The sequence below is a fragment of the Medicago truncatula genome, chromosome 2 (assembly GCF_003473485.1).
Source record: "Medicago truncatula cultivar Jemalong A17 chromosome 2, MtrunA17r5.0-ANR, whole genome shotgun sequence".
Lineage (NCBI taxonomy): Eukaryota > Viridiplantae > Streptophyta > Magnoliopsida > Fabales > Fabaceae > Medicago > Medicago truncatula.
This window is the reverse complement of record NC_053043.1, coordinates 33,604,875-33,621,467: the sequence shown is the minus strand read 5'-3', so window position 1 is coordinate 33,621,467 and position 16,593 is coordinate 33,604,875. Positions and strand designations below refer to the sequence as shown.

General features: G+C 35.0%; 1 protein-coding gene across 2 annotated transcripts; it reads left to right on the top strand.

Annotated features, from left to right (window-relative positions):
* Positions 1–849: 849 nt before the first annotated feature.
* On the top strand, positions 850–9,580 carry LOC11424740 (F-box/kelch-repeat protein At3g06240). Of its 2 annotated transcripts, XM_003596051.3 has the most exons (3): positions 850–945; positions 7,604–7,684; positions 8,189–9,580. In XM_003596051.3, exon 3 carries the CDS (start codon positions 8,231–8,233, stop codon positions 9,398–9,400), a length of 1,170 nt encoding a protein of 389 aa, XP_003596099.1. In that variant the 5' UTR covers positions 850–945; positions 7,604–7,684; positions 8,189–8,230; the 3' UTR covers positions 9,401–9,580. The 2 variants fall into 2 exon arrangements, with proteins under 2 accessions (XP_003596099.1, XP_024631681.1); XM_024775913.2 differs by lacking the exon at positions 7,604–7,684 and having other exon boundaries at positions 889–945; positions 8,117–9,580.
* The last annotated feature ends 7,013 nt before the right edge of the window (positions 9,581–16,593 follow it).

The window sequence follows — 16,593 nt, the reverse complement described above, 5'->3', positions numbered from 1 at the left end:
GTTCCTGAAATATAATAATATGCAATTGAAGTAAAATAGTTCTAAAAGGAAATAATATTTAAATAAAATAAACTTAAATCTAAATAAAACGAAACCAAATATTATATTAAAATAACTAATTAATGACTCATCAGTACCTTCACTGAAAGTGACATCCATTGATCTTCTGACATTTCCAAAACCATTGTGCTTGATCGTCATAACCATTAAAATTTGACATCCAATGCTTTTGCTCCTTTGGTCTTCATCTTTCCAGAGTTTGCAGTTCGACTTCTGGTTGATCTTTAGAGCCTGACTTCTTCCAGGTTTTGGGTAGTCTTCAGAATCTAACTTCTTTTAGATTCTGACTTACAACTAGCTTCTCTTGAAAAACTTTGCTCTTCAATTTGTTCTTTCAAACCAATACTTTGATTAAGATATAATAAATTTTACTGCACACTTGAACAAATACTAACATTTCTAATTAAACTTTTAATACTTTGTTATCATCAAATTTTAGTGGCATTGTTTAAACTCATTTTTTTTGTTCCAACAACAATATATATATATATATATATAAATTTAAACATTATAATAAAATTTAAACAAGATTCCCTCAAAAAAATAAAAAATTAAACAAGATGGTTACTAAATTCAAGTAACCAATTGCGTGAGCTTTAGAGATAAATTTAACAGAATATTTTACCCAAGAGACATTTAATATTAGTATTTTTAATATCATGTCAAAAAATAATAATATTTATTATATGAATGTTTTTTGGAAACTTCGTAAGTTGTACTAACAATTTAATTATTAACATAGGATGGGATGTTCTACTTATAAAGGGATCAAATAATGATTTGCTTGGTACATGTAATCAAAGAGACAAAATATGGCTAAAATTATTAAAATTGTTTATTCTTTGATCATCTTGCTTTCTCTAATTCTTATCGTAAGCAGCGAGAGTAAGTCCTTTTTCTCACACATGTACATGTCAATGTTTCTTCTTTATCATATACTTCATTCATTTTTAAATATAAATAAATTTTACTTTTTAGATTCATTCAATTAATGATGTATGTGGTTTATAATATGGATCATATACATGTTGTGAAGTACTAAAATCATGCAGTATGTCCTTATGGAAAAGTAACCGAAGGGAACAGTACAAGTCAAGCCTCTCAACAAATGAACTAATAAACCCAAGCAAAATAGAATAAAAACATAACCTAACAAAGTGAAGAAAATGATTTGCAAGAGAAAAATTAGAGAGTTTCAAACAGGGAACTAAACCAAGAGATTTTCTTTGAAAATCACTCTTTTGCATGTCAGGAAATGCTAAGGGGGCTTCATTGTGAACAATATCACATAACTCCAAATCATAGGCTCCATTTCCCCTAAACATCTTGTAGAAGGAAACACCATCTACAAATTCATTGAAGAGACAAACAATAGAACTAGGCAAGGCATTAGATTCAGTAGTCACACATAAATCAGCAGGAGAAACATATGGAGATTTACCAATCAATAATGTTTTCCCAACCAAATGATCTCTAATAAACAAGCTTTCACCTCTAGGGATGGAGTCATGACTACTTGATTCATTAGCATGCATGATGGATCTGCATCTTTGTTCTTTAATCTCTGTTTCCCTTTTTAATTTCAAAGTCATTTGATCATGACAAATTTCTTTCGGACTAAGAGGTAAAAGAGTTACTTTATGCTTTTTATGCACAAAAGTGAAAGTGTTGGCTTTTCCATCATGAAAAACATTTCTATCAAATTGTCAAGGCCGCCCCAACAAGATGTGGCCGACTTCCATAGGCACTACATCACACAATATCTCATCATTATATTTGCCTATGCTCAAATTAACTAAAACATGTTTATCTACTAAAAGTTCCACAGTTTCCTTTAGCCATCGAAGCCTATATGGTCGCGGATGTGCGGTTGTTTTCAAACCAAGTTTTGTGACTAATCTAGTGCTAGCCACATTTGTACAACTACCACTATCAATTATCAAAGAGCAAGTTTTTCCATTAACTAGGCATCTAGTATGAAAAATGTTTTCCCTTTGAGAATTATCATTATCCTTAATATGGACTCCAAGGAGTCTTCTAACCATAAGCAAATCTCCTTCAATAGGAGCTACTTCATATTCAATTTCATTGTCACTTGAAGATGAATGTGAAGAAGAATGAGATGAAGATCGGAAGCGGTTTCATACAAATCTTTGCCTAATGAAATCATAGACCTTTTATTAGGGCAATTTGATGCTATGTGACCTCTTCCTAAGGATTTGAAACATTTAATTGATGAATGAGAAGAATTAGGAGGGGGGGTCTTTATATTTAGAAGACTTACCTTCTTTGGCAGAAGTCAATGTGGATAATTCTTCCTTCTTGTGCTTGTCCTTCCAATGCGAGGAGTCTTTGTTTGAGGAATGTTTTTTATAAGTGCTCTTTCTTTTCAATTATTGTTCCACCTTTGAGGATTGGTGAACAAGTTCTTCAATATCCATGAAGTGATGTAATTCGACTACATCTCTGATATCATAGTTTAGTCCATTTAAGAACCTAGCTATGGTAGCATCCTCATCTTCTCTTGTATTAGACCGAATCTTCAATGTTTCAAAGTCTTTGTAATAGTCTTCTTCATTTTTTAAACCTTGCTTTAATCTCTGTAACTTTTGATGTAGCTCTCTATGGTAATGGGATGGAACATACCTCTTCCTCAAAATTCCTTTCAGTTCCTCCCAATTATCAAGTTCCCTAGCACCACATCTTCTTCTATCTTTCACATTTTGATCCCACCAAAGCAAAGCATAATCTTTAAATTCAAGTGTAGCCAATTTAACTTTCCTATGATCAGCTATCTCATGAACATCAAACAATTGATCAATTTTTAATTCCCAATCTAAGTATGAATCAGGATCACTCTTACCATGAGAAGAAGGAAATTTAATTTTACCTCCCTCGTATGTACCATTACCTCTATGGTGCCTTCTGCCATCATCATTGTACCTTCTTGGATCATCATTGTGATGTCTCCGAGGCCTGCCATGGGTTTCATGTCTTCTAGGCCTTGGTACACTCTCAGTTTCCTCATCCCTTTCCTCATCATGAGGCCTTCCATGTGGCCTAGCATGTACCAACTCCTGCCTCAAAGCATTCATTTGAGTATTCATCATTCTAGTCATTTTTGTCATGAGAGAATTCGTCCTTGGTGATAGAGGTGGGGAGTCACCGCTATCCATATCTGAAAATATCAACCAAAACAAACAAGAAAACAAAGAAATAAAGAGCAAAAAAAAAATGTTAGTAAAAACGATTGGGCCTCACCACTCGCTAAGTGTTTACACTCGATAAGATTCACTCGTGATTGGGCCTCAACAAGGCTTTTGTGTAATGTAAACTCTCTTGCCTTTTACCACTCCCTAATTGATCGATCATATGATTCTTACAAGACCAAATCATGCCCAATCAAGCTTGTTGTAAACATCTTACAAGTGTGGAAGAGCAACAATAAGAAAATATCATTCAAGAGGCCAAGAATAAGCTCAAGAAACTCTAAGACAAAACCAATGGAAATTTGAAGATAAGTAAGAAACTCAAATAGGAATGCCAAAGAAGACACATGGAGAAGATGAGAAAAAAAAATTAAGACACAATATCAAAGCTTTGAAAGAAAATGACCAATTTAATGTAATATAAGCAATGAATCTCTGTAGTAAAAGTATGTGAAAACAATGATAAATTGTGTATATTTGAATGATGACGGAAAATTCAAATTCTGGAAATTTTAGTAGCTATTTTTTTTCTCTATCTGCAATTTTTTTTTTCTGCAGTAGTGATTCTTTATTTATTTTTTTCTATCTGCAACCTTTTTGTTTTTTGTGCAGTAGTAATTAATTTTTTTTTTTATCAGCAATTTTTTTTTTGTGCTGTAGTACTTTTTTTTTTTTGCTATCTGCAATTCTTTTTGTGTATTTGGATTCCTCTAATTTTTCTAAGCTACTTTGGCTTTTGAATTTCCAAATTTGAGTAATGTATGACGAAATAACACCAAAACAAAAAAATTCTACACAAATTTGGATCAAACACTGAAAAGTGAAAAATGTGGTTATGAACCTGATGAATTTCTGGAAAAATTTCCAGCAACATTCAACATAAAATTCAATTAAACTGCATCGATTTTGACAGAAAATTGTAGCACATTGCACGAAATTGCAATTCAAACATCATCATAACAACGATTTCACACAACAAGCAACAAGAATCAAGTTCAAGAGGAGAGATTTTCGCAACTTTGATAGAATTTTTTTTTTTTTTTTGAAACATAAAATTTTATTTAAAAACCAGATTCTGCTCAAGACGAACAAAGATCGATGATTCAGATAATACAAACTAAAGGCGTCGTATATAGGTGGAACACCCGAAAATAAACTCCATACAAAACCACCCAACACCTAGCTCAACCCTACCTTCAACACCCATGAGGACAACGCCCATCAAAATAAACCACCACCTAATACAAACTCCTTCACGAAACTACCACTGAAGAACGATATTCATAACCACTCGTCGCCACTACTCATCCCAGAATAACACCCCTCTAAATGAAACACATTGTCCTCAATGCCTAAGTTGAGCCACTATTCCATAGATCAATCAGTTTCCACCACCTCTCAACCTCTGGTCCACCGAAAGAACACCAAAACAACCCAAGACCAAACTTGAACCGAAACACTGACTCTCGATCTTGAATCAAAAGCGATCGGCCCACCAGACTTCAGGACCAATCCAGATGGGCACCCCTAACCCCCAGTCCACCAGAGAAAACCGTAGTCCGCCAAACATGAAAGCAGCTAGACACTAACTCCCGATCTCGAAGCGAAATTAATCGGCCCGCCAGAATCCAGCATACAATATGAAAATAGACAACATGAATTACAGTGGTGCAAACATCAATCAAAAAGGAAAAAAAGCTCAACTCGAAGAACACACACCCTGAACGCACCTTAAACACCTAAGCAACCCAAAATTCAAACAAACAAGATTAGCGACAACTGATATTGACCGAATAAACAGAGGTGACCTCTAAAAGGGATCAGCCACAACAACCACCACAAAAAGCCTTCCACCTCTTCACCTAAGCAACACCAACCACTCCTTATTACTGAAACACCACCACCCCTACATCACCATCACCAGCACCACCATTGCAACACCACCTATCGGGTTAAAACGACACCAAACCACCAAAAAGGGGAAGTTTGATGCCACCCAAAACAGTACATCAACATAAACACCAAAACCAACAGTACAGAACAAAAACAATACGAAACTAAAACTAGAACGACCAAAAGGATCAACAAGCACAAGAGCAAGACAACAAGGCTTAAAGTCTCCAAGGAAAGCAGCAACATCCAACAGCAATCCAAAGAAACAACCAAAAAAAATTTACCCACAAACTAGTGACATAGACATTAACTATGTCATCAAACCACCTCATCAAGAAACAAGCAGCCACACAAATCACAAATCAAGAGGAAGATGAAACCAAACAACAAAACACAGGCAGCGACGTCGCCCTGAAGCGGAAACACAACGCAGATCGAAAAAAGGTGGCCACTAGTGACAAGAAGAAGGCGTTTGTCGCCAGAGTAAACATCAACCAAACCAAAAAGCGATAAGGACCCACCATCACAACCCAAAAATACCCAACAAATCTTAAGGTACATAATGACTACTACCGCCAACACGGAGCGTCAATGCACCAAACTCTTTCGAGCAACATCCAAAAAACACAAAACAGCGACGGACACCAAAACCCCTCGGTGAACCATGTGAGACAAGATCCATCAAGAGAGCACAACACAACCAAACACCACGAGAACCCAAGAAACCTCAGGGATCAAACGACAACATCAGAAAAAAGATAGCCGAAACAAACACAAAACGACACAAACGGCACGAGCAAACACAACAGAACAAATAATCGGTGACACCCAAAGAGGGCGGTGGCGCAAAACACAGCCCCACGAACAGACAAAACACCCACAAAACAGAAATCACACGTGAGAACCGGCAATAAATCAGACCACCCAAACAACAAAACAACAACCCCACAACAAAACACAGCGACACCGCAACTGAACCAAACAAGAATCAGTTTAATCACCAAGGAAGGAGGAGAGGAGAGCAACCTAAACGAAGCAGCAACATCCACAAACCTAAGGGAAGAACAAACCTACGCCGAATCTAAGCAGCCACACAGAAACCCATCAAGAAACGGCAAAACCGCGGACGCAACAAACACCAAGAAGGACGCCGTTGAAAGGGGTTAAGAAACCAGTGCTCCGTCGTGAGGACAACGACACTAGGTGATGCGGGTGGTCGAACCACCGTCGCACCACCACCACCACTAACTACATCGTGAAAGGCAAGGGTTTGGAAAGGAGGGAGGCTGAGGTTTGGCTTCTTAGAGAGAGGTCAGAGAAAATTTCTTTTAGAGAGAGAAAAACTTCCTTTAAGTATGCCTTTTTATTTGATAGAATTTTTTATAACTGCAAATTTCAGATAGGAAAAGAACAAATTGTGTGAGAATTTCACTTCAAACATTCGCGATTCAGGAAATCGACGATAACAATTGATCAAAACGAGTAAAGCACGAAATCAAACAAAAATTGAAGAAAGTAAATCGAATTCAACGAACATGTTCAGTAACAACACTGAAATCAAAACGAAATTGAAGAAAGAAAATGCGAGAGAAAAAAAAATTGGGGAAAATTTGATTTTCTCTTCCTTCCGAATCAAGAACAGTTCACACTAGGTAAAGGCTCATGCTACCACTTGATGTGGATCCAACAAGGATTCACCATACAAGGATCTTTGACCTAAGTGTAAATTTCTTGAATTGAGATAGAAAATGAAGGAAAATGGTAGAAAATCTAAGAAAATTGACCAAACTAGGAATAGAAAGAAAACATACAAATGGAATTAGATGAGAAGTGGGAAGAATGATCGCCACATTCAAGATGAACGATAAGATCGAATCGCGGATCCGCCACAAGAATAAGATGCTCTTGATAAGGATCTAGATTTGGTTCATCCAAGAACCTAGAAGAGCAATTCTAACTCTCCCTTCAATCAAAGATTGAAAATATCAAATTGTATTAACCTCCTTCAAAATAATATCAAAGTTGTTATTTATACCTACTCATTGGCCATCACCTATAAGGCCCAATAAGGAACTAGAAAAACAAGGAGCATTGTACAACTCCAAATTAAAAGTAATCTAAATTTTAAAACTAAACTATTTATTACAAACAAGATTCACTAAAGAAAGATAACATATTGGTCCTCGTCAAGCGGCCTTATTGTCAACTAGTCTCCAAGTTCTATTTAAAATACCAGATTGTATTAAAAATACTTTGATCAATGAAATATTATAAGTTTGTTTTCTCTTAAAAAAAATTGTTCAAAGTCGTCTCTCTAGCAATTAGGCATTCTGAATTGCACTTGAGTACACCTATCGCAATTAAAAGATGGTGCAAATGCAATCACCACATTCAATTTTTCGTTTTTCTATTTAATTTTCTTTAATTATAATCAAATGCAGGTACAACCACTACATCGAGACATTCAATCACCATTATCACAATTAATTGCTGATTACTCTTTTCTCTCTCAATTAACGGTCATATCCTTTTTACTAAAATCAACCGTCATATAATTTTTTTAAAGGAAAATCAACCGTCATATTTACTTCCACTTCATTTGAATTTGATCACTAATTAACTGATCTTTCTGTCAAAAAATAATATAAATATTCCTTCAAAAACAAATATTATATTTAGATAAGAGTTTGAATTCTAGACACTCACTTGATTTTGTTGATGTCATTTAACAAGATGGGACATACCGTCTAAACACAAGTTAAAAATAAAAAATTGTGAATATTTTATTTTTTTAACAAATTATTATTATTTCCTTGATTTTGTGAATAATTAAATTCAGGAAAGAAAAAAAAATTGTTAGAGAAAATTTCATTGTTTATTTATTTTTATTTTTTTGAAGGAAAATTTTCATTGTTTATTGAAAAGATTAGATTAACGTATTTCTAGGTGATTAGGTTTAAGATTAAAACGCAGTAACATACGGATATAAATACGACTCCTTAACCGCATCAATCTGCCTCTCTCACATCACAGCCTTCACGTTCCTTCCATTTGCTTTTGAGAAAACTATGGCTGCAACAAACCAAAAGGTTAGTAACCATGTTCCTGATGATATCGTCTTTTCTATTTTTTCAAAACTACCTTTGAAATCTGTGAATAGGTTTACTTGTTTAGGCAAATCTTGGTCTACTTTATTTGAAAACCCTTATTTCATCAACATGTTTTACAAAAATATTGTTTCCAAACATCATTCACTGTATGATGAAGCATGTCTCCTTCTAAACTATTTTGATAGTACTGTGAATCAATGGAAGTTGTATTTGCTTTTTGGTGAGAGATATGAGAACAAACTTCAAATCAAGTTGCCACATCCTTTTGACGGAAACCGTGGCTATTATCAGACCGTAAGTATTTTAAGTTCCGGTATTAATGGCACTCTTTGCATCTGTGATAATAACCGTGGGTTAACTAATGCGTTATGGAATCCGGCTACTGGGGAAGTAAAAATTATTCCTCAAAATAAGGCTCGCTTGTCTTATGGATTAGAAACTCATTTTAATATTCATGGATTTGGTTATGATCATGTTAGAGATGATTATAAAGTCCTTCAGTATGTTGTTTATATTGGAGATGATTGTTATAGTGTTGCACCACCCGGCCCCTATTGGGAAATATATAGTCTACAGAGTAACCGTTGGAAGAAACTTTATGTTGATATGCGGCAACGTTATTTGACTTCGGAAGGTTCTATGGTGTATTTAAATGGGGTTTGCCATTGGTGGGGAAACACATATCTAATGGGAATACCAAGTGAAACATTTGTGGTGTCTTTTAACCTGGCCAATGAGGTGCCTGTTACCACTCTCTTTCCCTTTGATTTACACGCTTTAAAACGGTTTGATAGACACTTGACAATGTTAAATGGTTTTGTTGCTATGATCGTAACTTATGAAAAGACCAGTCCTTCATTCCACATATCAATATCAGTTTTGGGAGAACCTGGTGTCAATGAATCATGGATTAAGCTTTTCGATGTTGGACCTATGTCTGGCATCGACCATCCTATCGGAACAGGGAAGAAGGGTGATATATTTTTGAGAAAAGATGATGGTGAACTTGCTTGTCTTGATTTAACTACCGGAGTAATGGAGAACATTGGTGCAAAAGCAGCAGAATTCCGTTCTCAAATAGTACTTTACAAGAAAAATATCATTCCGATCAGAGGAATAAAGAATTAGGTATTTGTTGCCTAAGTTTAACGTTTTCGCTCTCAAGATTTATGAGCATAGCTTCTTCAATTTATCATTTTATTATCTAGTTTTAAGGTTTAAGTTATCTTTAGTGTAAGATAAATATTTCTATGGCACATTTTCATTATGTTGGTTTCTATTTTAATTATATTATGCACGTGTTTTCTATTTTCTGTTGAGACAACAAATTCTGGGAGTTTTTGGTATTCTAATGATAGTATATCAGTTTGAACTTCGGTACATCTTGTTTATGCTTTCTGCGCACTATGAATTGGATTCTATGAATATTTCACTATGATACCACAAGAAAAAACAAACCTACAACTTTCATCTCCATTCCATAAAACTAAAAACCTATGTAACTATATACATACACCAATGGTATTAAAAGAAAATAATGAAATTGTTGTTTTCAGTTAGAAGTAAATATCGACACTGTCCTGATAAACGTATTTGGTGACTGGAGAATATACAGTTAGAATACACTGTATTGATAAATTAATTGATCCAACTCATCCTAAAGTCCATGGTCGATGGAATCTCATTTGAAAGTTAGGGTCACGGCCAAACTCTGTTATGGTCACTGCCAAAATCTGATTTGATAGATATGTCGTAAATGGTTGCCTACGAGATCTAGGTTGCATGATCTTGCAGTAAACTGTCCATATGTAACTCTGTTATGTGTAATACCTTTGATGAAGATTGCATACTCATTTTGTCACATTGGTCAGGTAGCAATGTCATTTGGAGTCGGTAAAACTTTTATCCAAATTTAGTTTCTGTTTTAATTGCCAATAGTAGCGCTGTGGCAAAACTTTTTTTCGTCATGGTCAGAAAACTGCGTTATGTGTGCCCTGTTTTGTTGTTTCATTTGGAGCCTTTGGAAACAATGTAAAAATAACTTGTGGAAAAACATTTTGGATACGAGTTATCAAGCAATAAAGGTTTTATTAGATAATTGGAATCTTAAACGCTGCAACAGAACTGCTACTGTCACCCTGCAGCATGGTCTGCAACTGCATTTGCTGTCACAGATGGGATATTTTCTTGCAGCCGATGCAGTCCCAGCTGATAGAGCGGCCAGGGTTTCAGGTCACACATGCTTTAACTTGTTTAAAAAATATTGATCGACAGTCCTACTTGTATTAACATTATTCTCATGAATGAAATGTTATAAGCAAGTGAGTAAAAAAAGTGAATTGTATAGTTAGTGTGTCAACTTTCCTGAAGAAAAGAAGTTAGTATTTATTGTTGGAGAAAAATAATCATTCAGTGGAAGCACAGGTTGGGGAAAAGAGTGGGACAGACACACACCGTATTGTGCATATATATGACACATTTATTCATCGAAGTTCTGATAACAGTCAACAAAATTTCTGAATTCTAAGTACATGTATGCAGCAGACCCAATGAATATAGAATGAAACTAAATGGAAGAAAATTCCTAGTTAAAGGAAACGATATATACACATTTTCCTTTGTAGAGTAACAGAAGGATCACTTGGTAGTTGGTATTTTATATAAGTTCTCATGATTTTAACCTAGCAGATGAAAACTCAATCAAGTTCTTGATTTGATCCCAACTGTGTCTCTTGAAACTCATCAAACTCAAAAACACCAATTAGTCCAATCCTTCACAATTTTGCATACAAAACCTCATTTAAGAACTGATTTTTGTATGCATATCTTTTCTTTTGATCGATGATATCTTGTATGAATTGATATTGTGGGTTGTTCACGTTGGTTTAACTGAATAACCAAAGTCATGCTCTCAAGCAAAAGACTAACTAAAATTAGTAGATGAGGCCTCTGAATTAGGGATGTAAATTCTAGTCCGGCCCATTGGACACCTGTTCAAAATATCTTCAGTAGGCATGGTAAATAGTCACATGAAAATTGATGTTCACAGCTAAAAAAAACATCAGGGAATTACCAATTTAACATCATCGATAGTTAACTGTCATCGGTTAGGTTCATCAGCAGTTAATTGTCGTCGGTTGCATCTGTAGTTAACTGCCGCCGGATGGATCGCCAGGTAACTGCCGATGAAATGAATTATGCAGACAGCAGGTTCTGCTATGTTTTTCAAGCCAAATTTTGGCCTATTTATCACCTATAATTCAATAACATCAATTTCAGAGGCAGTACAACTAATACACCAATTATAATCAGCCGTAAACAAGATCAATACATAATCTTTCACAATTGACCAAAATTAAATCAATTCGACATTTCGTTAAAATTATATGAATGTTTTAAATACAACAAAACATGAAGAGTGTTCGAACTCGAACAACACATTACATAACATTACATGAAATCTCTACTGACATTATGCGCACGTGCAGTTGGAACGAACACAAAGATATAATATATTATTTTTAACCATATTCCTATACATAAATTCTACGTCATTATTGTCACGAACAACCTAAGTTAAATAGACCATTTTCCACATGTCTTCGTCTTTATTTGCTCCCAGGTCTAAGCAAGGCATCTGAACAAATACGTGACATGTATAATGATTTTCACCAACATAGTCAAAATATTTGTTAAGTTGTGCCTTCAACTCATCAATAGTGTCGGTCGGAGTTATCAAAACCTTAATTGTCTTTTTGAAAATAGAGTATCAGACATGGGCTTCAATTTGTGCAACCTCAAACATGTCTAACTTCACAAAAGTTTATGAAATATCAGACATCAGAATAAAATTAAATGTAACGTAATAACCAATAAATTGACGGAAACATAGACATATATGTCAAATGAGTAAACATTAATAACGAATAAAAAAGTATTGAATTAGTTCAACCACATAAAAGTCATATATTCATATAACTTAAATAATATTAGTTATATATTAGCCACAAAAAATTGGCGTTACAATATTTACCACAAAAAAACATGTCAGTGTAATATCGATAAAAAAAGGATGAACATCGACAAAAAATCAGTCATATCACATCAAGTGAAATTGAATATTCTTCATCTCCAATAACTTGAAATTCTTCCTTTGGTTTTTCAGAAGTGTCACACAAAATTGGATTGGCTTTGATTTGACTCATTTTTTGATGGGGGCGGTTTCTCTCCTTTTTCAAGGTTCATGAGCTCTCGGAACCTAGCTTGTTGATCCAAATACTTAAATTTCCAAGTTGATGCCTTTGATTGTTCCACTCCGTAGATAATGGAGGTAGTGGACAACCATCTTTCAAAAAAAGAACAAAATGATTGGAAATTAAGTCAAGGCACATGATGGGGTTTTTTTTGGTTAAGCGGTGGCACCCCTCTAAGTGGGAAAAAAGATTTCGAAGCTCCGATTTCGTGATTTGTCAACTCCAGTACAAGCTTATTTTAATAAGTTGCAACGATGTGATCCATGTCCGAAAACGTCAACCACTTATCTACAAGTGCAACACCACCACTATTTTTGAGAGGAGGCAAGTCATTTAAGATGTAGTTATAACGATCTTCACTCTCAAATACCCGCACATAATCATTTATATGATCTTTCATCACTTGAGTAAGATATCTAAGAACCATGATATGACTTTCTTCGGTCAAACCCAAGAACTTGGCTATAGCCCGAAAACCACAATTCCCATCGCATTTAACATCCACGATATTTTCAATAAATTGAACCGTGAATTTTGGCATATAATCAACAAGTCTGAAAACATTATCAGGCGTTGGAACCATAATAGGATTTGGAAACCTAGTAGGTGTTGGAAGTTGGGAACGTGATGCTTTTGCCAATACGAGCACCTTTCCTTTTAGGAAATGATGATATAGTTGGTGACGATTGACTATACGAAAGTTGGGAATCAACACGCTCTCATGAAGAAGGGATTCGACTAGTCGATGCCTCATTTGCTTTTGACCTCGTTTTTTCCACTTTTTTCTTGGCTCCCATGGTTAGTCTTTTTCATGGAGGTGGATAAAATATTGTGGCTTCTGGAAATGCCAACTGACGCAAAACCTCTTTGATTTCTAGTTTCGTTTGATGAGGGACTTTCTTTAGACGTTCTTAAATACCATTCCACTCATCCAAGACAGAAAACCATCTTCATTAATTCCTTCACCCATGCATAACATTTTCCAATGACGGTGTATCTCATCCAATGAAATCGGCTTGTTGTGATGAATTTTCATATCAATGATGCGTGCACAAGGTAGCCCATACAATGTCCTTATCACACAATCATAACTTTCCTTGTCCACGCACAATGTTTCCCTAGAACGTTGTTCTTTCACAACAATAAAGCTCAAATAAGGTGGTGTGACATCTCTAGAATTATCGACAAAAATAGGTTTTGTCACAAATGGATCATCATCCGTGTTTTCAATCATAAATATAAATAAACAACACATAGCTATGAATAAACAACTAACTAATGCAATAACATCAATTTCATAATTCCTAGTGTAACGCCCTAGTTATTTATTTAATTATTTTATTATGTGGAGTATATATATATATATATATATATATATATATATATATATATATATATATATATAATTATATATGAGGTTTGGTGATTTATGTGGAGTATATGCATATATTTATATATATGTGATTTTTGGAGTGTTTTATGTGGTGTATTATTTTATTATATAGTTTATTTAATAATAATTAGAATAGGTATGAAATATTAATTATTTTGGTGTTTAGGGAAATAATAGAATTTATTAGAATTATGAGGAGTTAAGTGTAAATAGAAGGGAGTTACATTAAGTGGGAAGTTAATACAGAGAAGTTAGAAAAAACAGTTTCACGTAGAACCAGTTTTGGGAGGAAGCAAGAGAGAATCAAGGAAGAACCTAGAGTTGATCATTGCTGTGCATTTCTTTCTGCAATTCTAAGGTAAGGGTGAGGTTTACTTCAGTATTGTAGCTATTAAAGTCTGATTTTGAGTTTGACAGGTTTTGGTGAGGAATTGGGATTTTGGGGTTTTATGATAGAATGAGGATTTTGAAGTTGTAAACATGATTTTGATGTTAGAATTAGTTTCTGGTTGCATAGAACACTTAATTATGTATCTGTAAACTGATTTGGGGAGTGATTGGAAGAAAAATGACATTTTTGGGAAAAACCAGTTTTCTGCCCGTACAGAAGTTCATCGCTCGCCTCGCGAGTAGCTGTGCTCGCCATGGCAAGTGAGCAACTTCATAGCTCGCCTCGCGAGCAGTCCAACTCGCCATGGCGAGTAGCCCATAATAAAACTTGATTTTTGAAAAGTTGTTATAAGATGTTTTGGGGGTGGTTTAAGGTACCTAATGACGAATGGTGAAAGTTTTAGGTTAAAAAGATGAATAGGGAACTTAGAATTTGGATTTGAGTGAGAAAATGACATTTTTTCCCGAGAGCACCTGATTTTCACTCGCCTTGAACTCGCCATGGCGAGCTAGTGTTTTTGTGAACTCGCCATGGCGAGCAGATGTGCTCGCGAGGCGAGTTGCACAGTTTCTGAGCGTTGACTTGCTTGCATGATTAGTAGTGGTTGGTGTTGTTGTATTTGAGCATGGTTGTACATAATTATACATTATTTTGGTTGATTGGATTGCTGGATTGATGAACACTGATGAAGATTTAAATGTATGTTAATTATTGAATCATACATGTTGTTTAAGTGGAGTCACATGGAGTTGCATTGCATGGTCAGTTGTATGTAGATATACATAAGTAGGTCCATTGCATATGCATAAAACAGCGGTGAGGGCTTCGGCCCTAGAGTACTAGTTGCTCAACAGCGGTGAGGGCTTCGGTCCTGATGAATGCTTTAACCATTCAAAAGCGGTGAGGGCTTCGGTCCTGTTTGGTACCACATGCATATTGCATTTCATTAAGAAGTCTAAGATGGTGTCTTAGCAGTGGTCATGTCATTTGCATGAGTCTTGGTTGTTGATTTCAGTTATTATCTGATGGATGATGTTGGTGTTGAATATGCATTTATATATATATTCATTGTGATCATGGTGTATTGTTGATGTTGTTGTTGCTTGTGACTCATACATATATATGTTTACAAGATAAAGTATTGTTGATTAGGGTGTTAGATTCAATTGGTGATTTTAATATCTATAATTATTGTTGTGAATCTCACCCCTTCTGCTTGAAAATGTTGCCCTTCCTATGGGTAACTTGCAGGTGATCCTGAGTAGTAGGTGGTGGCTCAAAGTCGTGTCTAGGGCTCTGATACGTGGGATGGGATTTATCATTTTTATTATTGTTGCTTTCCTTTCCATGTATCAAATTTTGGAACTTGTGGTGTGGAGCCCTTTTGTTGTCTTTGAACTATGATGTTGAATTATGTTAAGGCCTTTAATGCCATAGACTATTGTTGGAGGTTCATGAGGTTATGGATTTGAAAACTATTCCGTTGCTATGTTTTCATATATAATAAGTTGAATTGATTAAATAGTTTTATCTTCTATTTAAGAACTTTTGAAATGACATGTAGCATGCCCGTTGTGGAATTACTCTGATGTATATTGCTATTTAATTGCTTTTGGGTAACGGGGTGTTAAACCTAGCAACGGTGAAAGTATGGGTAATAGCATTGTGAATGCAAGATAAATTTCCAGTAACGGCCTGGTGGTTTATCAAGGGGAAACTAGTTTTTCCTTTCAAAGAAGAAATCTCGATTCGCTAGGTGAGCACCACTTCGCCTAGCGAATGACGACTTGCAAAAACTCTATAAATAGAAGCGTAAATATTTTTTTTTTTTGTGTTATCACTCGTATTATAACACTTTAGAGAGAGAAACAAAGAGAGGTATGTGTGAGGAACACCATTGGAGGGCTACGGAGCTTGGATTCATGCTTCTCCAACATCAATCAACCATTCTTTGTTAGTTATGCTATTCATAGGTAGCTAAATTCTCATGTGTCTGAATTATATGTAAATAGTTAAGATTCTATATAGTACTTTTAATCTTCCTGATTGCATATGATTTATGCATTCAATATAAACTTTGATTTAAATATGTTCTTAATGCTTTTACCGACGAGAATTCCGGAAAGGAACTTTTGATTTAGTATGAGCGAGAAATCGCCTTAGTATCGGTGGTTCAAGCAATTCCTATGTATGTAATGAATTTTTTCAACATATGATCGGTTTATGTGACAATATTAAAGGTATATATGATTAATAAGTTTTGGTGGGGTAGCAAACAAGGTGA